Source organism: Schistocerca cancellata, chromosome 7 (assembly GCF_023864275.1).
Source record: "Schistocerca cancellata isolate TAMUIC-IGC-003103 chromosome 7, iqSchCanc2.1, whole genome shotgun sequence".
NCBI classification, from domain to species: domain Eukaryota; kingdom Metazoa; phylum Arthropoda; class Insecta; order Orthoptera; family Acrididae; genus Schistocerca; species Schistocerca cancellata.
This window is the reverse complement of record NC_064632.1, coordinates 252480743-252507993: the sequence shown is the minus strand read 5'-3', so window position 1 is coordinate 252507993 and position 27251 is coordinate 252480743. Positions and strand designations below refer to the sequence as shown.

Below are 27251 nucleotides of genomic sequence, written 5' to 3'. Positions count from 1 at the left end.
GAAGGCTGTGAGGGACACAGGTGTATTCAGGGGATTCTTTGATGACACTGATCATTATTTAATCTGCAGTGAGATTGAGATTGTGAGGCCGAAAGTGCAGGAGGTCAGGTCCATATGTAAGAGGATAAGAGTGGAGAAACTTCAGGATATGGAAATCAGGCACAAGTACATAACAGCGATCTCAGAAAGGTACCAGTTAGTTGAATGTAGTCAATTACAGTCATTGGAAAAGGAATGGACAAGGTACAGGGACACAGTACTAGAAGTGGCTAAAGAATGTCCTGGAACAGTAGTGTGTAAAAGTAGGACGAAGCAAACAGCTTGGTGGAATGATACAGTCAAGGCAGCCTGTAAAAGGAAAAAAGGCATATCAAAAATGGCTACATACCAGAACCCAGGTAGACAGAGAAAGTTATGTTGAAGAAAGAAACAAAGCCAAACAGATAATTGCAGCATCCAAGAAGAAATCGTGGGAAGACTTTGGAAACAGGTTGGAGACTATGGGTCAAGCTGCTGGAAAACCATTCTGGAGTGTAATTAGCAGTCTTCGAAAGGGAGGTAAGAAGGAAATGACAAGTATTTTGGACAGGTCAGGAAAACTGCTTGTGAATCCTGTGGATGCCTTGGACAGATGGAGGGTATATTTTGAAGAGTTGCTCAATGTAGGTGAAAATATGATCAGTAATGTTTCAGATTTCGAGGTAGAATGGGATAGGAATGATGATGGAAATAGGATCACATTTGAGGAAGTGGAAAAAATGGTCAATAGATTGCAGTGCAATAAAGCGGCTGGGGTGGATGAAATTAAGTTGGAACTCATCAAATACAGTGGAATGTCAGGTCTTAAATAGCTACACAGGATAACTGAAATGGCGTGGGAGTGGGGACAGGTTCCATCAGACTGGACAAAAGCAGTAAGCACACCAATCTTTAAACATGGAAACAGAAAAGATTGTAACAACTACTGAGGTATCTCTTTAATCAGCGTTGTGGGTAAAATCTTCTCAGGTATTGTTGAAAGGAAAGAGCGAGTACTAGTTGAGGACCAATTGGATGAAAATCAGTGTGGGTTTAGGCCTCTTAGAGGTTGTCAGGACCAGATCTTTAGCTTACGGCAAATAATGGAGAAGTGTTATGAGTGGAACAGGGAATTGTATCTATGCTTTATAGATCTAGAAAAGGCATATGACCGGGTTCCTAGGAGGAAGTTATTGTCTGTTCTACAAGATTATGGAATAGGAGGCAAACTTTTGCAAGCAATTAAAGGTCTTTACATGGATAGTCAGGCAGCAGTTAGAGTTGACGGTAAATTGAGTTCATGGTTCAGAGTATTTCAGGGGTAAGACAAGGCTGCAACCTGTCTCCATTGTTGTTCATATTATTTATGGATCATATGTTGAAAACAATAGACTGGCTGGGTGAGATTAAGATATGTGAACACAAAATAAGCAGTCTTGCATATGCGGATGACTTAGTTGTGATGACAGATTCGATTGAAAGTTTGCAAAGTAATATTTCAGAGCTAGATCAGAAATGTAAGGACTATGGTATGAAGATTAGCATCTCCAAAACGAAAGTAATGTCAGTGGGAAAGAAATATAAATGGATTGAGTGCCAAATAGGAGGAACAAAGTTAGAACAGGTGGACAGTTTCAAGTACTTAGGATGCATATTCTCACAGGATGGCAACATAGTGAAAGAACTGGAAGCGAGGTGTAGCAAAGCTAATGCAGTGAGCGCTCAGCTACGATCTACTCTCTTCTGCAAGAAGGAAGTCAGTACCAAGGCTAAGTTATCTGTGCACCGTTCAATCTTTCGACCAACTTTGTTGTATGGGAGCGAAAGCTGGGTGGATTCAGGTTACCTTATCAACAAGGTTGAGGTTACGGATATGAAAGTAGCTAGGATGATTGCAGGTACTAGTAGATGGGAACAATGGCAGGAGGGTGTCCACAATGAGGAAATCGAAGAAAAACTGGGAATGAACTCTATAGATGTAGCAGTCAGGGCGAACAGGCTTAGATGGTGGGGTCATGTTACACGCATGGGAGAAGCAAGGTTACCCAAGAGACTCATGGATTCAGCAGTAGAGGGTAGGAGGAGTCGGGACAGACCGAGGAGAAGGTACCTGGATTCGGTTAAGAGTGATTTTGAAGTAATAGGTTTAACATCAGAAGAGGCACCAATGTTAGCACTGAATAGGGGATCATGGAGGAACTGTATAAGGGGGGCTATGCTCCAGACTGAACGCTGAAAGGCATAATCAGTCTTAAATGATGATGATGATGATGATGATGATGATCCACAGGGGGTCTTAATCCTCTTATCAGAACAATAGGTTAAGGACCTATCAGTCAAAGGAGAACAATATGTTTGTCCCTGAATGTATACTTGCCCCTGATGTAGGCAACCCACAATGTGGGGAGATGTCGTTGTTGCCCTACTACTTACATTATCTAAATTCAATTACAACAGAAGCACTATTTAAAGAACCAACCATAGTGATCTCGAATTTCGCTCTCTACTAGGAAAGCAACTAATTTTGATTAAGAGTAATAAACCACAGTTAATACCAATACAACAAAAACTTAACACAATTCTTTAACTAAAACCAAACACTCAAGCGACCACTGGAACACTCAACGAAACCAAACTCAGTGAACGAAAGTTTTATTGAAATATTTCACTACAAACAAGAAGAAACGTCAGCTGAAAACTAACGTACTAAATTTAATAAACGGCTTCAACACTAAACAACTAAAAATACAGTGGGCAAAAGTTTTAGAAAGTTTATTAAACCGTTATTTCGCCAGAAACAGAACGAGACACCGTTGAAAACTACTAATTTTAATACCTGAATAACAGCGCACAAACAGCTTTGTCAGAACTTAAGAACTGCTACAGCTGCAACTGCAAGCTACGAAATATAAACACACTGCTAATATTTGGATGAACGATTGAAAACTACTAAATTTAATGTTCAAATACGGTGCACAAACAACTTTATATCAATACTTTTCGATTACAGAAACAGAAAGCGTTAGTTCTTTCAGTTTAGTGTTACTGATATAAAGGTAATTTACATGCTGGATTGCATCTCATCATTCTCTTCACCGAGAAGATATTTTTATTATCTTCGTTCAAAAAAATGGTTCAAATGGCTCTGAGCGCTATGGGACTTAACTTCTGAGGTCATCAGTCCCCTAGAACTTAGAACTACTTAAACCTAACTAACCTAAGGACATCACACACATCCATGCCCGAGGCAGGATTCGAACCTGCGACCGTAGCGGTCACGCGGTTCCAAACTGAAGCGCTTAGAACCGCACGGCCACACCGGCCGGCTATCTTCGTTCCTTCGACAACTTTCATGGTACGTTGCAGCTTTTTCTACATGTGATAATACTTATTTCTCTACATAACCCAATAGTCTCTTTCACCTGTACTATAATATTAGCCATAATAAATTTCCATACCAGAGCCAGGTTAATTACTTCTTGATGTCCTAGAAGGTTCTAGTAACCTGTCATGTATTCTGTTAGGGACTTCCCATAGATTTCTTTTCTTTTCCTTTATTCTTTATAATACCTCTTAACCTCGTATGCAACTTTTTCAGTTTCGTCTTTCTACGGTTCAGGTTTCACTTTCATACCATACTGCGTTCCATCTGTACTTTTTAGGAGTAATTCCAGCATTCCATCTCCGTATTGGTCACCAGTCGAATTTACATGCTGCAAAAGCTTCCTTATAGTTCAATAAACAGCGTCACTTTTATTCTATATAGCCTGCTGCCTAAGAAATAGATATCTTCACTTTTTCTGTTACAGTGTCTCCGTAAGTAACAAACCGACAGGTTCTTTCTCTTTTTCATCTTAGCTCTGTTTACCTTATACCCAGATGCTGAATAATTAGGCCGCTTATTCGACTGGAATGAATGGTAAAAAACAATAATTAACGCTAAGAGTGCTTGGGAGATGTTACAGTTCCTATGAGGCAAATCAGAAGATGAAGACTGTGCTAATATTCGAAAGCTGGGGTCACACGAGTTGAAGGCCGAGAGAATTTTGTACACGACTGCTATTACAGAAAACTTTGTTGCCAACAAACCAAAAATTTCATTAGTATCAGTAGCATCTTTTCATCTTAGCTTCGCACTGACTGTTGTAAGCTGTTTGACTGGCAACTTACGTGTATGTTGGGGCGTCATATATTTCTCCGTTGTTGCACTTGTAGAGCGATGGGATCAGTACGTTATTAGCGTCGACTGTGCAGACGTAGTACATGCTTGGATTGGTGGCCAGTGCTCCATTCTGACCCACACTGGCACAGGCAGGGACTGGGGGACCGCTCGTGCAGACTGGATCCGACGTCAGAAAGCTGAAACAGAATGCGCACCAGCCTATGGAGAAAGCCGCCCAGAAACACTAGTGGCGCAGCGGTGTTTAGTCATTTAGTACGGGGCTGTACTGATCGTCCGTAAACATGCTGCGCAGAGTAGAATGGGAGTTTAAACAGCCCTTTACACTTCCGACTAATCAGGATTTAAATGAGCCGCGTATCCAAAGTTCCCAGTTGCGCAGGGAAGATATCTACTCAGAAGAATAAATGAAATTTGTGAAACGTAAGACACGCAATAAACTAATCGCCAATCCTCTGTGCTTTCAGCAATGGCGATAAGAATGTTCGGTTTAAGTTAAAAGAAAATAAAGAATTAATTGAAATCACAGTAGTCAGTAAAAATTGGAAAAATTTTGTGAATTTAGCAAACGAATAAAGAAAATTAACGGTCGCCAGCTCAATACGCAAACAAAATTGCTGTTCTTGTATTCAGTGATTTGTATTACTGGTAAATTTATGTAAGAATAGCTGTTTTTTATCAGGCGAAAATAGCACGATATTGTTAATGATTACATTAGAACAGTTTCAAATGCATATGTCACAGTGGGCAAACATTTTTCAATCACATCGTAAAGCCTAGAAACAACTTAGTAATAAACAGAGAACAAAAAAAATTCGAAAATTTCCTTTATTAATATTATTCTCTTCATTTGATTTGCGTACTGGCTTGCTTGGTTGGTTGTAGCTTTGCTCTTGGTTAGCTTTGGGCGACTTTGTGCGTTTCCAACTGCGACAGAGACCAAATATGTTTGCCTGCGAGAATGCAACATGAATTTGGACCTGTTTTATAATCTTTCTAACAAAATGTGCAAACTGATTAAATCCTGAAATTTACTATAAATTTCTCTAATTAAACAAAGTGGTCCCTATGCGTTAACGACCTGCCTACTAATGCTGTTGATGAAATTGCACCTGTGCATTGATAATTTTCGTACCAAAGTGATACTGAAATGAAAATGTCTTACCATGTAATGTAATTGCTTGCAAACACGGTTATTGCTGTTCTCTGTGCGCCAGCTGCAAATTACTAACTACATTTGCTGAAAGCTTAGTGCAATGCTCCAGACAACAAGTAAACCTTTTTTACGCATCATTGAGTTAGACACTCTTTTAAATAAAAAATGACTTCGATCGAGGATGTGGACAATGCTCTTAGGTGAAATATCCTTTTAACAAAATGTTTTTTAAACTGATATATTATTACTTGTATGCAATTCATGTTACAACACTCATTAACTTTGACAAATTCTTACGCTCACAAATGTTAGACAAATCATTAATAAACACGAAAAATACCTTACATTGAAAATTACTCAATCTTTAACGAAAAATCTAAACTTTCCTAATATGGATGTCTCATTCAACGATGAATGGTAACTACGCGCTGCTGCAGTGTCAATAAATAAAACATATTACCTTCATTCCTTTTCATACTCTTTTCGTTCTAAATCATTAATGAAATCCTGCACAACACACACACACACACACACACACACACACACACACTTGTACTCTGCCCAGCATTAAAGTCTGATGTTAGTTTCACCGAAGTTCGCCGCCCGTCCTGTTTTAGTAGTCCGCCGAGCCTACGGCGTCCGACATCCGTAATGAGGGGTGGCCACCCAATCCACGACGTGTGGGCGTCGTTTCACCTTGGGTTCGCCACGTGTTGAAGAAACTCACCGCAGCACTCCTCGAACACGCGATAAGCCGTCCAGTTTCCAAAATGCTCGTGCCGAACCTCCGTGACATCACAATCATCTCTCGGCCAAACTCAGTTTGATCGCTCGCCTTCGCCATTCTACACAAGGACCACACGCTCATTGATACTATATTAACACTGCGTGTGTCTGACTAGCACTCATTCTTCGGCAGGCGACGCTGCTGTTGCCTGGATGGGTTTATATCGATAGTAGGTCGGTGGTCATAATGTTCTGGCTGATCAGTGTATATAAAATTCGAGAAATGACTTCACTGAGTTGCTGATCTCATCATAACTGCAACTTTCACTGTTGCTTATTAACAGTTACTGAAAACAGCTTTATACGATTACTACAATAATTTACTCAAGACTTAACAAACAATTCTAAGTGATTGCAGTTGCGTAAAATGAAACCAATTTATCGTTGAAAAAATAGGTAAATAATATCTTTTACTGAATTTTATTCTGTTAAGCACTGCTTTTGAAACTGCTGTTCAAATTACCAGACGTAGTCACTTTGGTTAATCACTGTCTTTGTAAACAATTGGAACTTTAATTATTGTTACTAGTTTCAGCATTGCAAAAAGTTACTCACTGATTAGTTATTTTATTTGACTTCAGTTTTTTATAGAAAAACATAGCTAATGCTTCTCATTCATTAGGTCTTTTGCAGGTCAGGAATAATGGATAGAAATGAATCTATTTTGCTAAATTGTCTTAGGTAGAACTGATACGCTCAATAATGTTCATGTCTGGAGAGTTTGGTGGCTAGTGAAAGTGTTTAGACTCAGAAGAGTGTTCCTGCAGCCACTCTGTAGCAAGCTTGCTATTACCCAGTCACAAAATTAGGTAGGACGCTAGCTAGTCGTATACAAGGCTAATCGGATAATTGGTTAGATGTTACTTCGTGTTGAGCCCTTGTCGGTGTATATAAAGCATTGTTCGTTGTCAGTGTTTGGTACAGGCTCTTCTTACAGCTAAACAATAAATAAAATTGAATTCGCAGTACTCTTCGCGTTAACAGGTATCCTCCAGCAGTGATTGTACTGAACACGCTTAATGCGTTAGACTGTGCCGGGCCACAACAAACTTCTGTCCAGCCATATTTCAGAAGCGCGGGCATTCGACCACGTCTCAGCAAACACACCGTATCGCTACTCTCTCTACCGTTCTCTGCACGCAACGTGACTGTTCAAGCAGACTGTTTAACATCTCAACATTATTCTACAGTGTACTGCCTGTGCGCTCGCACGCTCAGCGTTAATTGGATCGAAACTCCACGATACTCTTTGATAACAGTGTATGACCCTGAACAAACCAGCGTGTCTACGTACAACTAGCTTACGTTTATCATACGATATTGCTGTGCCTGTGTTATTAAGAAGTACAATCCAATGCTCCCGCTTATATACGAGGGTTGTCCAGAAGGTAAGTTCCGATCGGTCGCGAAATGGAAACCACAGAGAAAACCAGAAACGTTTTGTTTGTAACAGTAACATACACCTTCCACCTACTTCTCTACATGGTTGCTGCTCCAACTTCGAGTTTTGTCGTAGTATTGTATCAACTTTCCAATATCCTCGTCATAGAAAGCAGCCGCCTGTGCTTTCGGCCAGTTATCTGCACTGGTCTGCAGCTCCTTGTCTGTGGAAAAAGTTTGTCTTCATAGCCAGCGGTTCTTGTGAGTAGAGATTAGACTCAGGGGGAGGCAATTACGGACTCTATTGTGGGAGATGAAACACTTCTCATCGGAAACACTGCTGGAGCGTCTTCACTGCCCCTGCAGTGAGCGGCTGAGAATTGGCATGAAGAAGGAACGGCTCGACAGTTGTGTTATGTGGGCTGCATGACACAGGCGAAATCTCTAACCAGGCCCTCATACTTGGCGGGAGACTTTACGCGCTCACTGTTCACTCAAAACTGGAAAGAGCGACGCGACACGATCGACGGGCATACTAGAGACACTGCCCAACACATCTGTGCAAAGCTTTACCGGCTTTTCACAATGGTTTCCATTTCGCGACCGATCGGAACTTACTTTCTGGAGAACCCTCGTACGTGCAAGTCCGAAGGAACAAGGACTTCGGTCACTACAGGCACTGCGGCAGCCATAGGCACTGCGGCAAGAAATACATGAAATGTATCGCAGTTGTGAATACGGACAACCCTCAGCTGCATAATGGAATGACGATGAAAATTTGTGCCAGACTAGGACTCGAACCCGCATTTCCTGCATTACGCGAGCGGCCGCCTTCACCTCTCTCGTCATGCATTCACGACTCACAACGAGACCCACACTCGTCGTTCGTGCGTTACAACCTACACACGTACACATCATGTAACTCCCTATCAGAGGGAGGAAATTTTAATTGAAAGTCGCTGCCTTTTATCGGCGGATTGATACGATTTTACTGTGGCTGCGTTGTTTTAGAAGTACGATGCATTGTACATTCTGACATGAATGAATGTCTGAAGGAACATTCGACCGTTCTTCCTCACAACATAGGCACTGTAGTATCGTACAAGGGTCATTTCAAAAGAAATGCACTCTAGTTTTTTTTTTTAAATCCATCTTTTATTCTACATGTTTGAAAGTTTTACAGTGTGTAGATACATCCTTTAGGAACAATATTTTCATTTCTCCACGTAATGTTCATCCCTCTCAACTGCCTTACGCCATCTTGGAACCAGCGCTTGTATACCCGCACGGTAAAATTCTGGACAAACCTGTTGGAGCCACTGTTTGGCAGCGTGCACAAGGGAGTCATCATCTTCAAACCTTGTTCCACGAAGAGGGTCTTTCAGTTTCCCAAAGAGATAATAGTCACATGGAGCCAGGTCAGGACTCTAAACGGGTGTTCCAGTGTTGTCCACCCGAGTTTTGTGATCGCTTCCATGGTTTTTTGACTGACATGTGGCCGTGCACTGTCGTGCAACAGCAAAACATCCTGCTTTTGCCGATGTGGTCGAACACGACTCAGTCGAGCTTGAAGTTTCTCCAGCGTCGTCACATATGCATCAGAATTTACGGTGGTTCCACTTGGCATGATGTCCACAAGCAAGAGTCCTTCGGAATCGAAAAACATCGTAGCCATACGAGTAACTTTTCCAGCAGAAGGTGTGGTTTTGAATTTTTTTCTTGAGTGAATTTGCACGATGCCGCTCCACTGATTGCCTCTTCATCTCTGGTGAAAAATGATGGAGCCATGTTTCATCACCTGTCGCAATTCTTCCAAGAAATTCATCTTCACCATTCTCGTACTGTTCCAAAAGTTCGCTGCATACCATTTTTCTTGTTTCTTTGTGAGCCACTGTCAACATCCTGGGAACCCACCTGGCACAAACCTTTTATAACGCCAACACTTTCAGTATTCTGCAAACACTTCCTTCTCCTATCCCAACGTAGCGTGACAATTCGTTCACTGTGATGTGTCTGTCAGCAGTCACCAATTCGTTAACTCTCTGCACATTGTCTGGAGTGTGTGCAGTACGAGGCCTGCCGCTGCGAGGACAATCCTCAATAATGCCGTGCGTGCTTTCATCACGTAACCTGCTTGCCCACCGACTAACTGTACTGCGATCGACCGCAGCTTCTCCATACACCTTTTTCAACCTCTTGTGGATGTTTCACACTGTCTCGTCTTCACAGTACAGGAATTCTATGACAGCATGTTGCTTCTGACGAACGTCAAGTGTAGCAGCCATCTTGAAGACATGCTGTGATGGCGCCACTCACGGGAACAGGTTGAACTAAGTTAGAAAACAAGCGGGAAGGATGTATCTACCCACTGTAAAACTTTCACATATGCACAATGAAAACTTTATTTTTACAAAAATAGTGTGCATTTCTTTTGGAGTGACCCTCGTATTTACCCGTCGATACTGGACAGCGACTTTCAATTAAAATATCCTCCCCTGAACGGGAATTACATATTGTGTGTACGAATACACGGTGTGACGTAGGAACGACATCTGGAAGTATGGGTCTATCCGTGAGACGTGCACGAATAGGTAAAGTGGTTAAGGCGACTCCTCGCATAAAGCAGAAATCCGGGTTCGAGTCCCAGTCAGCCACAACTTTTCGCTGTAGTCATTCCGTTACACAGCTGACGGTTGTCCGTGTTTGCAACTGCAAATACATTTCATTCAGTTTTATAATAGGAAACAGTACAAGATTTCAACATATCATAAGAAAAATATTAGCACAATTAATTCAACCTCTGTTTGACAGAAAGAGACACATCACAACAGCAAAATCGAAAGGAAAAAAATTAGTAATACACAGAGTTGTATTGTAAGTTCTGTCCCACACTGTTGTTTACGTGCGCCATCTGCACGATCGCGTATCAGGTCACTAAGCCACACACCAGTCTGTGTATTAATTTTTCTCTGCTTTCAGTACACAGATTGTGTTAGAAATTCATCCACCGCTTTCAAATAGTAATAGTAGTTCGCTATTTAGGTGTCGAGTTAGTAACTGGAGTAGTTGATGATGTACATAAATTTACGTAAAACTCGAAATTTCCGTATTCGTCCCAGGCATTGGTTCCTGATACACTTATATGACATTATGTACATACACCGAAGAGCCAAAGAAACTGGTACACTTGCCTAATGCCGTGTAGGGCCCCGCAGGCATGCAGAAGTGCAGCAACACGAAGTGGCATGAACTCGACTAATGCCTGAAGTAGTGCAGGAGGGAATTCATACCATGAATCCTGCAGGGCTGTCCAGAAATCCGTAAGGGTACGAGAGGGTGGAGATCTCTTCTGGACAGTAATTGCAAGGCATCCCAGATACGCTCAGTAATGTTCATGTATGGAGAGTCTGGTGGCCAGTGAAAGTGTTTAAACTCAGAAGTGTTCCTGGAGCCAATCTGTAGCAATTCCGGACGTGTGGGGTGTCGCATTGTCCTGCTGGAATTTTCCAACACCGTTGGAATGTACAATGGACATGAATGGATGCAGGTGATCAGACAGGATGCTTACATACGTGTCACCTGTCAGAGTCGTATCTAGACGTATCAGAAGTCCCATATCACTCAAAATGCACACACCCCACATTATTACAGGGTCTCCACCAGCTTGAATAGTTCCCTGCTGACATGCAGGGTCCATGGATTCATGAGGTTGTCCCAATACCCGTACACGTCCATCTGCTCGATACTATTTGAAACGAGACTCATCCGACCAGACAACAGGTTTCCAGTCATCAACAGCTCAGTGTTGGTGTTGACGAGCCGAGACGAGGCGTAAAACATTGAGTCGTGCAGTCATCAAGGGTACACGAGTGGGCCTTCGGCTCCGAAAGTCCATATCGATGATGTTTCGTTGAATGTTTCGCACGCTGACACTTGTTGATGGCCCGGCACTGAAATCTTCAGCAATTTGCAGAAGAGTTGCACTTCTGTCACGTTGAACGATTCTCTTCAGTCGTCGTTGGTCCCGTTGTTGATGGATCTTTTCCCGGTCGCAGTGATGTCGGAGATTTGATGTTTTACCGGATTCCTAATATTCACGGTACAGTCGTTAAATGGTCGTACAGAAAAATTCCCACTTCATCGCTGCCTCGGAGATGCTGTGTCCCATCGCTCGTTTGCCGATAATAATATCACGATCAAACTCATTGGAATCTTGATAACCTGCCATTGTAGCAGCAGTACACGATCTAACAACTGCGCCAAACACTTGTAGTCTTATATAGGCGTTGCTGACCGCAGTGCCGTATTCTGCCTGTTTACATATTTCTGTATTTGAATGTGCATGGCTATACCAGTTTCTTTGGCGCTTCAGTGTATCATAGGAATAATCTAGGTTGTTACACTACCGGCCATTAAAATTTGTACACCACAAGGATGACGTGCTACAGACGCGAAATTTAACCGACAGGAAGAAGATATTGTGATATGCAAATGATTAGCTTTTCAGAGCGTTCACACAAGGTTGGCGCCGGTGGCGACACCTACAACGTGCTGACATGAGGAAAGTTTCCAACCGATTTCTCATCTACAAACAGCAGTTGACCGGCGTTGCCTGGTGAAACGTTGTTGTGATGCCTCGTGTGAGGAGGAGAAATGCGCACCATCACGTTTCCGACTTTGATAAATGTCCGATTGTAGCCTATCGCGATTGCGGTTTATCGTATCGCGATATTGTTGCTCGCGTTGGTCGGGAACCAATGACTGTTAGCAGAATATGGAATCGGTGGGTTAAGGAAGGTAATACGGAGCGTAATACGGAGCGCCGTGCTGGATCCCAACGGCCTCGTATCACTAGCAGTCGAGATGACAGGCATCTTATCCGCATGGCTGTAGCGGATCGTGCAGTCACGTCTCGATCCCTGAGTCAACAAATGGGGACGTTTGCAAGACAACAACCATCAGCACGAACAGTTCGACGACGTTTGCAGCAGCATGGACTATCAGCTCGGAGACCGTGGCTGCGGTTACCCTTAATACTGCATCACAGACAGGAGCGCCTGCGATGGTGTACTCAACGACGAACCTGGGTGCACTAATGGCAAAACGTCATTTTTTCGATGGATCCAGGTTCTTTTTACAGCATCATGATGGTCGCATCTGTGTTAGGCGACATCGCGGTGAACGCACATTGGAAGCGTGTATTCGTCATCGCCATACTGGCGTATCACCCGGCATGATGGTATGGGGTGCCATTGGTTACACTTCTTGCTGACCTCTTGTTCGCTTTGACAGCACTTTGAACAGTGGACGTTACATTTCAGATGTGTTACGACCCATGGCTCTACCCTTCATTCGATCCCTGCGAAACCCTACATTTCAGCAGGATAATGCACGACCGCATGTTGCAGGTCCTGTACGGGCCTTTCTGGATACAAAAAATGTTCGACTGCTGCCCTGGCCAGCACATTCTCCAGATCTCTCACCAACTGAAAACGTCTGGTCAATGGTGACCGAGCAACTGGCTCGTCACAATACGCCAGTCACTACTCTTGATGAACTGTGGTATCGTGTTGAAGCTTCATGAGCAGCTGTACCTGTACACGCCATCCAAGCTCTGTTTGACTCAATGCCCAGGTGTATCAAAGCCGTTATTACGGCTAGAGGTGGTTGTTCTGGGTACTGATTTCTCAGGATCTAAGCACCCAAATTGCTTGAAAATATAATCACATGTAAGTTCTAGTATAATATATTTGTCTAATGAATACCCGTTTATCATCTGCTTTTCTTCTTGGTGTAGAAATTTTAATGTCCAGTAGTGTAGCTCGTCAAATAGGACGTATGTTGGATAAAATGGATGAGGGTGGGAATTGAAAAAATGGAAATTGAGAAGAAAGCAGAAGAAAGTACTAAAAAGTCTGAACAATGAATTGAGGAACTGAACTGACCAAGCAAGAGAGGATTGAATGATGTACCAGTGTGAGGAACTGTAATCACTCTTGGTGTGGGACTCTGCATGTTTCCTCTGCAGCACTGATAGCCTTCAGTTGGGTGGTCTATGGCTACGGGGGGGGGGGGTGGCGCGGGGGGGGGGGGCGGGGGGGCGCGGGGGGGCAGGGGGGGGCAATGAAGCTACAGCCGGCCTGACTCCCGAGTGGCCTTCCTGCGGGTTCTTTAGGATCCGCAGACAATAGCGGCCGGCTCGTAAGTCTGCGCATGCGACCCGAGTTCGATTCCGGCCTACTGTACACACTGTGAAGCGATTGGGAAGGCGACGGTCCGGACCCGGTGTAAATGATTTCTACAGTCTGGCGTCTTGGCCTAACTTGGTCGACACCACCAGAGAGTAACATTTCCGACCTTCCCAAAGGGTGACGCTAGACGACCCGCTGGGTGCAACTCTCTGGCACCGGTAGTTCGATGAACTTTTGATCTTATGTGTGTAGCGGGGGGCGAGACTATTTCCCCGCGTCAGCGTAGATGTAGGAAATCGATTGGACACCGCACAGTGAACGCTCTGTGACGTCAGATAGCCTCGTCCTGAAATTGGCGGCACAAGAGCCCATTGGATTGGTATGTGTCGCTCGTCAGTTTAGTGGGATTTTCCACTGCACCTTGAATCTTACGAGTGGAGCATGACCCCGCGGCCGCCGTCAATTGGAACTTTCGACAATGTTTGGGATCACGGACGGCTCAACTTGGAAAGTGTGAGAGCGGTGCACGTCGGAGAGGGCGCTCTGGATCTGGCCGCGACCCCTCTTTCTGATACACTCTCAGTCCCTCGCACTACTTCACCCGTAACCCACCGTGGACAACTTCGTGTTCAGTGGACCAGTTTAAAGGCGGGAAGACATCCGGAAAAACCAGGTTGGAAGGACCGGGGTAGGTTGGGCTAGAATAAAATGTCAAAGAGGTTAACTGGCTAAGACGCATACTTGGACGCATTAGCCCAAAAATAAATGTACATTACACGTCTTCTATCTCGAAAACCATTCGTAATAGGACACATTTCCGTATGAAATTTTCTGCTTCAAATCGGCTTTCCTGCCACATCCATACATGAAGAAGACAGGTAAGGCCACAGAGGACGCATGAGGCACCGTCATTAGAGCAGAAAGGATGAAGACTATAATGTACTCGGATGATCAAGCAGTGTTAGCGGAATCAGAAGAGAAGCTACAGTAGATGATGAAGAGTATAGCACGAATGGGCGACCAGTGTGGAATGAAGATGAACACAGGAAAGACAAAAGTGATACAGTAAGCAACAATGACGCTCCAGTTAACATGTTGTTTATTTGTTTGTGAATAAAAACCGCATTTTCTTGCTGCACTGTATTTTATTTCTTCCAGACGCATTTCGCTTTTTTCACCTTAAGACATCATCATTGGGTTCTAGACTGATACATATTGGCTTTTATGTGGTTTATTTGTAGATTTTTTTATGTACATAAGTGATTGCTTACAGTTCTTCGCGTTTTTGGTTGCATCTGCGTATCCTCTCATCTGGTCACAAGCTGGAGGTCGCACTACAGGTCTATTTATGATACATAAGCAAGTTTTTATGTTCAGAACTTTCTTCTTCCCACTTTTCACCTTGTTTGTTCTTATTGTTGTGATGCACTATTAGTCTTCTGTCACTATTTATAGATATTTGATCTAAAACTGTGATTTCAAGACGTAACTACTGTGAGTTCACTATGTGTTCCATCCTGTTTGGTTTGTTTACATACATGTTGCCAACCTAATGAAATATATGCTGAAACCTAGCATTTATTCATTTCTGTTATGTTTATATCTGTAAGTGCGTGTGTGTATGAAAGAGAGGGAGGGAGAGAGTATATACATGGAACTTTTTTGTGGGGTGGAGGTGATTGTGGTTATTCAGTGTGAGTTGTAGAATGTTGAATATGAATGTAATAGCTGTCAGAGAATGGTTGAAAGTTTTAGTGTTCAGCTGATTTCAGTTATGGTTGAAAACTTTTGTGGAGAGGTAATGAATGTATTCTTTGATGGGAAAAATACAGAACAAGTAAAATCTTTCTTGTACGTGGGAAATTTGTTGGTATGGATCGGAATCTGTGTACAAGAAGTAAGATGGAGGATATCAATTGTAGAGACAGCTTTTGGAAGGGTGAAGCGGTCAGTAAAATCTAGAAGAAATCCAGTCGAATTGAGATTGCTAAATGTTATGTCTTGAGTGTAGCGTTATGCTGCAGTAATCCATAGACAGTTAAATTGTCAGACTTAAGAATGAAGAATTAATGAAGAATATGTGGGAAGATAGAAGATCGTTAGAAGTGATCAGAAAGAGGAAGAAATCTGCGTAGAAACTGTCTCCTTCAAAGAATTATGTAGGGAAAATTAGAAAAAAATGAGAGGAAGATGTAGGGAGAGAACAAGAATGATGGACAACATTAGAAGAGGACGAAATTACGAGCGTATGAAGGAAGATGCTCAGAACAGGACACGATGGAGAGCCTTCAGTTGAAACCTGTCATAAGACAGATACACTAAGAAAGGAGTAGTTACAGCAGTGTATGGTCTGTTGGGTGCGGAACCACTGCTGTAAGGTGGGTCGACGCTCAGGCATGACCGAGTGGTAGGAACCAACTGCCGTGTTTGTAGGCGCGGGTAATCACACTTTGAGTAGCGTTGTCCCATTTTTTTCTGTATCAAAGGGCACTGTTCATCGTGTCTGCAAAGAGTGGTGCTTCACTCATGACAGAAATTACGCAACAGACCAATGAGTATGAGTTACCGCTCTGTCTGCAATATACTGATTTTGAGAAAACATTCAGTTCGGTACTAACGGCCTCTGAAGAAGAAATCATTTTGTCCAGTGAATGTAGACCAATCGGTCAATAACTTCCGTACGGTCGTTGCATGGAGGACAATGAATAACACGCTAATAATCCTGACCGGTGGAGAATGAGCATGGCAGCGGTGAGGACATTCAAAGGTCACTTTTTCACATTCCTCTGGAGTAAATCGGAAACTACGGACTCTAGGAGTAATAGAGTGGTGCAGGAAACTGAAAATTTGCATATTATTAAAACGTTGCTTCAAATGTGAGAAATTATGTTTATTGTCAAATCAAATGAGTTAAAACCAAATATTGAATACCTGTACCGCAACTAAGTGAAGTAGAGCCATATTAAGGAAGAAATTGTGTTCTGGGCATGTGACAGGGTAGAGGGCAGAAGCGTGACAAAAAACAAGTCATTACAGATAATAAGAATAGTGCAGACATATTAGCTTGGTTGATTTTGGATGGGGTACTTGATGAGGGTGAAGAAAATGTCACTAGGGACAGGAGTAGTGTACAGGAACCACATTTTGTAACAAGTGTGTGCTTTCAACGTCTTTTCTGAGGAGCAGTTGTAGGTTGCAGTGAGAATTATTTCATCATTCGATAAAAAAAGGTTGCTATAAATAAGCAGTACTAAATGTCTCATTAGATTGAGGCTTAATAAAACACCTACATTAACTAAATATAACTTATTTGTCATCATTTTAAAAATAAAAGTATTCAGGGAAATCGATTTTTTATTTTAAAGTGTAATTAGCGCTAACACTGATGACGGTGTGGGGATCGAGGGGGGGGGGATGGAGGGAGGTTACTAGCTAATATCTGATTGCACTCAGTGGTAATGACCCAAGAAGGATTGGGAACCACTGTTCTTGAGGAAATATTCAGATCCTTCAATGACGAGCATGAAGAAAGAAAACGCTTTGATGGATGATGTTCGAACCACATTCTTTGGTTTGTTGACATTCTACTGTTTACTTGTAAGACAGTTCAGCTTCAAAAACAAGCGGAGGGACTTATAGAGTTAAGCAACCATAAAAAACAATCAAAGTAATAGGAAAATAATGTACACAGGGTGGTCAATCTGAAGTTTCGGATGAGATTATTTCGAAAACTATACATCGGGTAAAAATAGTTGGTAAGACAAGTTCGTAAGCTCAAAGGGGGACACCAAATGATACTACACGTGACCCCTAGCCACGCCCCCTTGGGTGGGGCGAGGGGCAACTTTTAAATCTTAAATGGAAACTCATATTTTTATTGCATATTCGGATTCTCCATAAAAAAAGTAACCAAGTTTTGTCTGAAACATTTTTTTAAACCATTGACAGATGGCGCTGAAATCTAGAAAAAAGTAAAATTGGGGAAGAATTCTGCTTTATTTAGAATTATGTGAGAAAGACGCATCAAATCGATAAAAAATGTGCACCAATTCTTTCGTTATGCCATATTAAGCATTTTTTGTACAAAATGTACTGTATCCTACTTTTAGCGTTACCCAGGAACACCGACATGGACGTAGTAGAATGATGTTCCCATGGGGTGCTTCGTTAGGATGAGTCCCCTTCCCTCTCACATGTTGGGGTGCTTCATTAGTGTGAGTCCCCTTGTCTCTCGCATGTTGGGGTGCTTCATTATTGTGAGTCCCCTTGCCTCCCACAATTTTGGGTGCTTAATTAATGAAATTATCAACGAAGAAATTGTTCAAAATAATCCCCATTTGCTTCAATGCATAAAGTCAATCGACTGCGAAAGTTGTCCACAGTTTGGAGCAGCACATCCCGTGGTATGGCTGCACACGCTCTTCGAATGCGTTGCTCCATATCGTTTCGGGTTGTTGGCTGTCAGCATTAAACAACATTTTTTAAATAACCACACACGAAAAATCAGGAGTTGTAAGGTCTGGTGACCGTGTAGGCCACTAAATTGGTCCGCTGCATCCTATCCACCGACCATGGTACTGTAAATTTAAAACGTTCCGCACACTATTAGCATAATGGGGAGCTGCTCCGTCCTGTCGGAACCACATTCGTTGCCTAGTTTCTAAACCAACATCTTCCATTAGCTCCAACAAATCATTGTGGAGAAGTTGTAAATAAGATTCCCCAGTAACATTTCGGTCAAAAAAATACGGTCCTATCAAGTGACAGTTTAAAATTCCACACCAGACCATTAATGACCATTTTTGTTGATTGTCAAGGTCTGTGCCATTGTGGATTGACAGGGAACCAATAACGACAAACATGACACTTTAATTCGCCATTGTTTTTAATGTGGGTTCATCGGCGAACAAAACGTATCTAAAAAAATCATTGTCACCTCTTATCATTTCCAAGGCCCATCGGCAGAAATGCACGCGTATTTGCATATCTTTCGGCGTTTATGCCTGTGTCAGTGTGATATGATACGCATGATATTTATGTGCCTTGAAAATCCTCAAAAAAGTTCATGTCGATATTCCAGTTTGTCGCTGAATCGCACGACTGCCCATATCGGGATCCAGTTGAACAGAGCCGAGTACGCAAGGCTACGAGCATCATTTTCATTGTATTCGCGATGACGAGGTGGACGGTGCATGTATCCATTTCGAGCTCGTTGAGTGCAATTTCGAATAATGTTTTCGCTTGGATGTCGTCTGTTTGGGAAACGATGCGCATACCATTGTGCAGCTGCAGCCTAATTGTTATGGCATTCACCTAAACGTAACATCATATCAACAATCTCTGTAGGAGGATAGTGAGCCATGTTTCGCTAAAAAATAATTAACTTTCGTCAGATCATGCTTACGGTTCACAATCTGAAAGTGAAGTGACGTCTGATCGCATTGCACCGACTCTTACACTGAGCCATAGTACGCAGTTTGGCCACGGTAGCGCCACAGTCGGGTGAGTAATGCAGTTGTGAAGAGTTCCCTAACGAGATTTTAATACCATTCTGCCTCCCTCCATCAACAACTGTGGCGGGTAGGATGTTGTTGTTGTTGTGGTCTTCAGTCCTGAGACTGGTTTGATGCAGCTCTCCATGCTACTCTATCCTGTGCAAGCTTCTTCATCTCCCAGTACCTACTGCAACCTACATCCTTCTGAATCTGCTTAGTGTATTCATCTCTTGGTCTCCCCCTATGATTTTTACCCTCCATGCTGCCCTCCAATACTAAATTGGTGATCCCTTGATGCCTCAGAACATGTCCTACCAACCGATCCCTTCTTCTGGTCAAGTTGTGCCACAAACTTCTCTTCTCCCCAATCCTATTCAATACTTCCTCATTAGTTATGTGATCTACCCATCTAAACTTCAGCATTCTTCTGTAGCACCACATTTCAAAAGCTTCTATTCTCTTCTTGTCCAAACTATTTACCGTCCATGTTTCACTTCCATACATGGCTACACTCCATACAAATACTTTCAGAAATGACTTCCTGACACTTAAATCTATACTCGATGTTAACAAATTTCTCTTCTTCAGAAACGCTTTCCTTGCCATTGCCAGTCTACATTTTACATCCTCTCTACTTCGACCATCATCAGTTATTTTGCTCCCCAAATAGTAAAACTCCTTTACTACTTTAAGTGTCTCATTTCCTAATCTAATACCCTCAGCATCACCCGACTTAATTCGACTACATTCCATTATCCGTGTTTTGCTTTTGTTGATGTTTATCTTATATCCTCCCTTCAAGACACCATCCATTCCGTTCAACTGCTCTTCCAAGTCCTTTGCTGTCTCTGACAGAATTACAATGTCATCGGCGAACCTCAAAGTTTTTATTTCTTCTCCATGGATTTTAATACCTACTCCAAATTTTTCTTTTGTTTCCTTTACTGCTTGCTCAATATAGAGATTGAATAACATCGGGGAGAGGCTACAACCCTGTCTTACTCCCTTCCCAACCACTGCTTCCCTTTCATGTCCCTCGACTCTTATAACTGCCATCTGGTTTCTGTACAAATTATAAATAGCCTTTCGCTCCCTGTATTTTACCCCCGCCACCATTAGAATTTGAAAGAGAGTATTCCAGTCAACATTGTCAAAAGCTTTCTCTAAGTCTACAAATGCTAGAAACGTAGGTTTGCCTTTCGTTAATCTTTCTTCCAAGATACGTCGTAAGGTCAGTATTGCCTCACGTGTTCCAGTATTTCTACGGAATCCAAACTGATCTAAACCGAGGTCGGCTTCTACTAGTTTTTCCATTCGTCTGTAAAGAATTCGTGTTAGTACTTTGCAGCTGTGGCTTATTAAACTGATTGTTCGGTAATTTTCACATCTGTCAACACGTGCTTTCTTTGGGATTGGAATTATTATATTCTTCTTGAAGTCTGAGGGTATTTCGCCTGTTTCATACATCTCGCTCACCAGATGGTAGAGTTTTGTCAGGACTGGCTCTCCCAAGGCCGTCAGTAGTTCCAATGGAATGTTGTCTACTCCGGGGGCCTTGTTTCGACTCAGGTCTTTCAGTGCTCTGTCAAACTCTTCACGCAGTATCGTATCTCCCATTTCATCTTCATCTACATCCTCTTCCATTTCCATAATATTGTCCTCAAGTACATCGCTCTTGTATAGACCCTCTATATACTCCTTCCACCTTTCTGCTTTCCCTTCTTTGCTTAGAACTGGGTTTCCATCTGCGCTCTTGATGTTCATACAAGTGGTTCTCTTATCTCCAAAGGTCTCTTTAATTTTCCTGTAGGCCGTATCTATCTTACCCCTAGTGCGATAAGCCTCTACATCCTTACATTTGTCCTCTAGCCATCCCTGCTTATCCATTTTGCACTTCCTGTCGATCTCATTTTTGAGACGTCTGTATTCCTTTTTGCCTCCTTCACTTACTGCATTTTTATATTTTCTCCTTTCATCAATTAAATTCAATATTTCTTCTGTTACCCAAGGATTTCTACTAGCCCTCGTCTTTTTTTCTACTTGATCCTCTGCTGCCTTCACTACTTCATCCCTCAAAGCTACCCATTCTTCTTCTACTGTATTTCTTTCCCCCATTCCTGCCAATTGTTCCCTTATGTTCTCCCTGAAACTCTGTACAACCTCTGGTTCTTTCAGTTTTTCCAGGTCCCATCTCCTTAAATTCCCACCTTTTTGCAGTTTCTTCAGTTTTAATCTACAGATCATAACCAATAGATTGTGGTCAGAGTCCGCATCTGCCCCTGGAAATGTCTTACAATTTAAAACCTGGTTCCTAAATCTCTCTCTCACCATTATATAATCTATCTGAAACCTTCTAGTATCTCCAGGGTTCTTCCATGTATACAACCTTCTATCATTATTCTTAAACCAAGTGTTAGCTATGATTAAGTTGTGCTCTGTGCAAAATTCTATCAGGCGGCTTCCTCTTTACAAAATCTATCCTATCTAATCTATCCTATCTAATAGCTAATCTATCCTTGCTAATAGCTTAATTTGGTGTAATGAAAGAACTGATGCACATTTTGTATCGATTTGGTGCGTTCTTCTCGGATCATTCTAAAGAAATCGGGGTTTCTCCCCAATTTTAATTTTTCTCGATTTCAGCGCCATCTGTCAATGGTTCAAAAGAATGTTTCAGACAAAACTTGATTACTTTATTTATGAAGAATCCGAATCTGCAATAAAAAATGGGGGTTTCCAATTAAGATTTAAAAGTTGCCCCCGCCCCACCCAAGGGGTCACGTATAGTATCATTTGATGTCCCCCTTTGAGCTTACGAACTTGTCTTACCCACTATTTTTACATGATGTATGGTTTTCGAGATAATCTCTTCCGAAACTTCAGATGGACCAACCTGTATATAACATACCAAAACGAAAATTGCACAAACGAACAGTGAAGTTGTAAGGGATTCATGTCGCTCACACAGCTTGCGAACAGGTAAATGATCGATTGTCGAATACTGAGAGAGGTGAGCCGGTGAGGTTGGAGTGTGGTGCTGTAGCCTGAGATGGTGTACTGGAAGTATTATCGGCAGAGTGGGCCACCGTTGCTGTTGGTTGACTCGCAGCATACCGTTAAAATTATATGAATTGGTGGCAAAAAGTATTAGTTTTTAACAAAAAGTGAACATCGAAGTGCACAGTGCCAATTACACACATACGCGTCAGCCGCACCAGCCAATGGATCACGGCGTGGACAACGTGCGACGATATTTCGTCGTACTGAACCTTTATTAAGATTTGTATGAATGCAGAGACTCGCGGCGATAACATCGAATAAAATGTTCTCGGGTTTCCAACCGCGTCAATTACTTAAAACTGCACGAGCTTTCAGCCAAGCACTCCTTGGCCATTGTCAAGTGTTATGACTGCCAGTGGGCTGTTGGTGCGCCCTTATATACGCTAGCTGCCGGCTGTGACGTCACTGGTGCCCCTGACATTGCCATATACGGGTATGTTTTGAGTCAGCGTTCGATGTGCCCTCTTCAACCGCCTTCATCGCTGGATCTCACGCAGCGCTGAGCTGCAAGCCACCGTCTCTATTCAGGGTGTTTGCGGTAATTCTTATTTCAACAGCTTCCTTTATTAAACTGTCCCAGAAGCCGTTAGTGCGAGCCACGACAAAGGTATCGTCAAATTTTATGTGGTGGCCGTTTTCTAACGCACGCTCAGCTAATGCAGATTTCTCTGGATAGCGTAGGTGATAATACCTCTCATGTTCTTTCCTGCGTTGTTCCACAGTGCGCACTGTTTGTCCGATGTACTTCTGGCCATACTCACAAAGTATTTCGTAGACTCCAGGTGTTCTGAGCCCTACTGCGTCTTTAACTGGTCTCAGCAATTGGCGGATTTTCGTTGGAGGCCTGAAGATTGATTTGATCTTGTGTCTTTTCAACAGGCGGCTTGTCTTGCCGGACACAGAGCCACAGAATGGCAGCAAAGCAAGTTTCTTTTCCTGCTCTTCGTCGGTGGTCTTATTTGATATTTCCCAGAAATCACTTCTTTCAGTTCTTTTACTCACGGCTACAGCGCCCATCAAGTGAAACAAGTGATTTCTGGGAAATATCAGAATAAGACCACCGACGAAGAGCAGGAAAAGAAACTTGCTTTGCTGCCATTCTGTGGCTCTGTGTCGGGTAAGATAAGCCGCCTGTTGAAAAGACACAAGATCAATCAATATTCAGGCCTCCAACGAAAATCCGTCAATTCAGTTAAAGACGCAGTAGGTCTCAGAACACCTGGAGTCTTCGAAATACTTTGTGAGTGTGGCCAGAAGTACATCGGACAAACAGTGCGCACTGTGGAACAACGCAGGAATGAACATGAGAGGTATTATCGCCTACGTTCTCCAGAGAAATCGGCGTTAACTGAGCTTGCGATAGAAAATGGTCACCACATAAAATTTGACGATGCCTCTGTCGTGGCTCGCACTAACGGCTTCTGGGACAGTTTAATAAAGGAAGCTATTGAAATAAAAATTACCGCAAACACCCTGAATAGAGACGGTGGCTTGCAGCTCAGTGCTGCGTGTGATCCAGCGATCGCGCGGTTGAAGAGGGCACATCGAACGCCGACTCAAAACATGCCCGTATATGGCAATGTCAGGGCACCAGTGACGTCACAGCCGACATCTAGCGTATATAAGGGCGCAGCAACAGCCCACTGGCAGTCATAACACTTGACAATGGCCAAGGAGTGCTTGGCCGAAAGCTCGTGTAGTTTTAAGCAATTGACGTGGTTGGAAACCTGAGAACATTTTATTTATTGAGATTTCTCGCGAGTAAATGTGTAATGCGAAGGTAGTGACTGTCTCCCATTGTGTTTAATGAGAATACACAGGGTGAAGGAAGATTTGCGCACTTGGACTTCACAGCGCGATTCCTCACATACTAGCAATACAAAAATGCCTGTCACAAAATTTCGTCGTGGGCATACTTCGGGCAGTAAATGGAAGTTAAAAATTGGCAGTCTAGCAACACTGTAATCACATGTACGGTAACTACCTCTGTCAGCAGTGTAGTTGGTGCAGGTGGTAGCGTTTTTGGTTGGCTTGCAGAAGATCGGGGGCTCGATTCTGGATCGACGCGTATTTGTTTTTATCTGCCAATTTCATTCTATCATGTAATACTCTTGTATACACAGGTTCTTAAGCTACACGTATCCGACATCTACATATCACAGTGTTTTGTAACGATGAACACAACAAAAATGTGGTCAGACAAGTCTTAAATAGACAGTTTCAACAAATAATCTGTCATAGGACAGAATAACTACAAAAACAATATTAGTTTCGAGATGTTAAAGATGGCTGCACAGTTAAATAACTCTACAGCTACTAGTCATTTATACCACACGCCGTACATCGACTCAAATGTAACACATCAGCAACCAGTGACAACAATAATTTCTATATTAATGATCACATGACGTTCACAAAAGAATACGTTGTCCTTAGAGCAGATGCTCAAAGCGGCCTCTCTTTACGTCCAAACATTGCGCGACCCGTTGGATCATACGGCTCTGGACTCTTCGCAACATAGGCGCATCCACAGATACAAGAGCAGCAAGAACACCTGTTATCAGTTGTTTCACATGTATCGGCAGAGAAGATTGCATGCGATCCTTTAAGTGACCCCACAGGAAGATATCTGGGGATTTCGGTCAGGTGGAAGCGAAGGCCATGCAACTGGCCCTCCACTTCCAAGTTGTTTTCCTGGAAATATTCTGTCGAAATACCGTCGCACATTAATTCCAAAGTGTGGAGGTGCACCGCCACGTTGCATCCACAGTCTATGCCGAACATGTAGGGGATAATCTTCCAGTGTGTCAGGCAAATCGTTTGAGAGGAGTGCACGATACCTTCGTTCTGTCAACCGTCAGCAAATAAGTAAGGACCCAAACTCCTGTCTCCCAATATTCTGGCCCAGACGTCGATGCCAAACCGAACTTGATATCCACGGTCGCGGGTGACGTTCGGGTTAACGCCACACCAAGAAGGGCATTGTGCATATTGAAGATGCCCTCACAAGTGAACGCTGGTTCATCCGAGTGTTCATGAAGTCATCGTTGGCTTCCCGTTGTTGCTGGAAGCATTCACATAGCTGCATCCGCAGACGGCGGTCTGCAGGATGTAGGTGCTGCGATAAACAATAATGATAGGGGTGCAGCCCGCGCATGTTCACCACGTCAATGACTGCCTTGCTACCTACAGGTGCTTCGCTGGGTTTCTTGGTGCATGACCTCCAGAATAGCTTCGCCATTAGTTGCAGAACGGCGAGTCTGTGGATGACCGCTGTCACGCGAAAGACAGAACCTGTCTCCCGAAGGTGAAGCTCCACAGAGCGAAACAGATTTTTATTTGGATGACGTCGACCAAGATATCTAGCAGCATGTTAACGAGCGGCAACACCAGTCTGGTTATCAGAAGCATACCCACATATTCATCGGTTGTGTATGCCGTGCGCCTGCCACACTGTTTTATAATAAGACAAGGAGAAATTGCGATATGTGAATGAATGGACGCGGAGTCTCTCATGGTGGCATTACTCCACTACCAACTAGCCCACGTCTGGTGAGCAGAGTATAGAGTACAAACACGTCATTAGACGCAGAGGGCTATTCCACCCAACCCGCATCACCTCTCGCAGCTTTTGCTCTGCATCATTCATCCCGGTGCTGCTAAGTGTGAAATGTTCGATTTCCAATTACACTGTTTCCCTAATGGTAATGGGCCTGATGTTTCTACATTTCGTCGTTGATAATAATAATAATAACAGTAATGCATGGGCATACTTACTAAGCAGCATGTGCTTATCAGACTCCATGCTGGATCAGTGATTCCATGGTGGTAATATATACACTATTGGCCATTAAAATTGCTACACCAAGAAGAAATGCAGAAGATAAACGGGTATTCATTGGACAAATATATTATACTAGAACTGACATGTGATTACATTTTCACGCAATTTGGGTGCATAGATCCTGAGAAAGCAGTACCCAGAACCATGATAACGGCCTTGATACGCTTGGGCATTGAGTCAAACAGATCTTGGATGGCGTGTACAGATACAGCTGCCCATGCAGCTTCAACACGATACCACAGTTAATCAAGAGTAGTGACTGGAGTATTGTGACGAGCCAGTTGCTCGGCCACCATTGACCGGACGTTTTCAATTGGTGAGAGATCTGGAGAATGTGCTGCCCATGGCAGCAGTCGAACATTTTTTGTATCCAGAAAGGCCCGTACAGGACCTGCAACATGCGGTCGTGCATTATCCTGCTGAAAGGTAGGGTTTCGCAGGGATCGAATGAAGGGTAGAGCCACGGGTCGTAACACACGTAAAATGTAACGTCCACTGTTCAAAGTGCCGTCAATGCGAACAAGAGGTGACCGAGACGTGTAACCAATGGCACCCCATACCATCACGCCGGGTGATACGCCAGTATGGCGATGACGAATATACGCTTACAATGTGCGTTCACCGCGATGTCGCCAAACTCGGATGCGACCATCATGATGCTAGCCCTACTGGTGACATAAGGCACCAACAAAATGTAATGAACCTGAATGTGGCAAGAATAATAGTCGATTCTAATCGATGGGACCATCGCGGGAGGGTACACAGGAAAACAGGTTTAGAATCTAGTATATGGTGTGAAACAATTTTCGTTTACGACGTGAAAACGGTTCTTTAAATGCTTCCCAATGGAAACGATTGTACTTCCTTTTCTGTGTTTGTAGTATGTAAGTGCAAATGTTTTGTAGAAGACCCACAGTAATTGCTGTATGACGATTAAGACGCCAGGTACTGTAGACTACATTTAGAAAATGAAAACATATACGCCTGGACCCAGATTTGCACCCACGACCGCCCGCATGCTAACACAAAACACTGTCCACTTCACCAACTGCACAGCACTATTCCTGTGGCTTTCACACCACTGACTACAGCTGTGTACATTAAATTATACTGTCTCTTAGTTGGAACAGGAATATTTTTC

General features: G+C 43.0%; 1 protein-coding gene across 1 annotated transcript in view; it reads right to left on the bottom strand.

Annotated features, from left to right (window-relative positions):
• LOC126092263 (threonine-rich protein-like) overlaps window positions 1-27251 on the bottom strand; it is an 86344-nt gene that overhangs the window by 10594 nt on the left and 48499 nt on the right. Inside the window, exon 4 of the mRNA XM_049907778.1 lies at window positions 4189-4377. Within this exon, the coding sequence (XP_049763735.1) occupies window positions 4189-4377 (189 nt within the window). The remainder of the gene's footprint in view (window positions 1-4188; window positions 4378-27251) is intronic.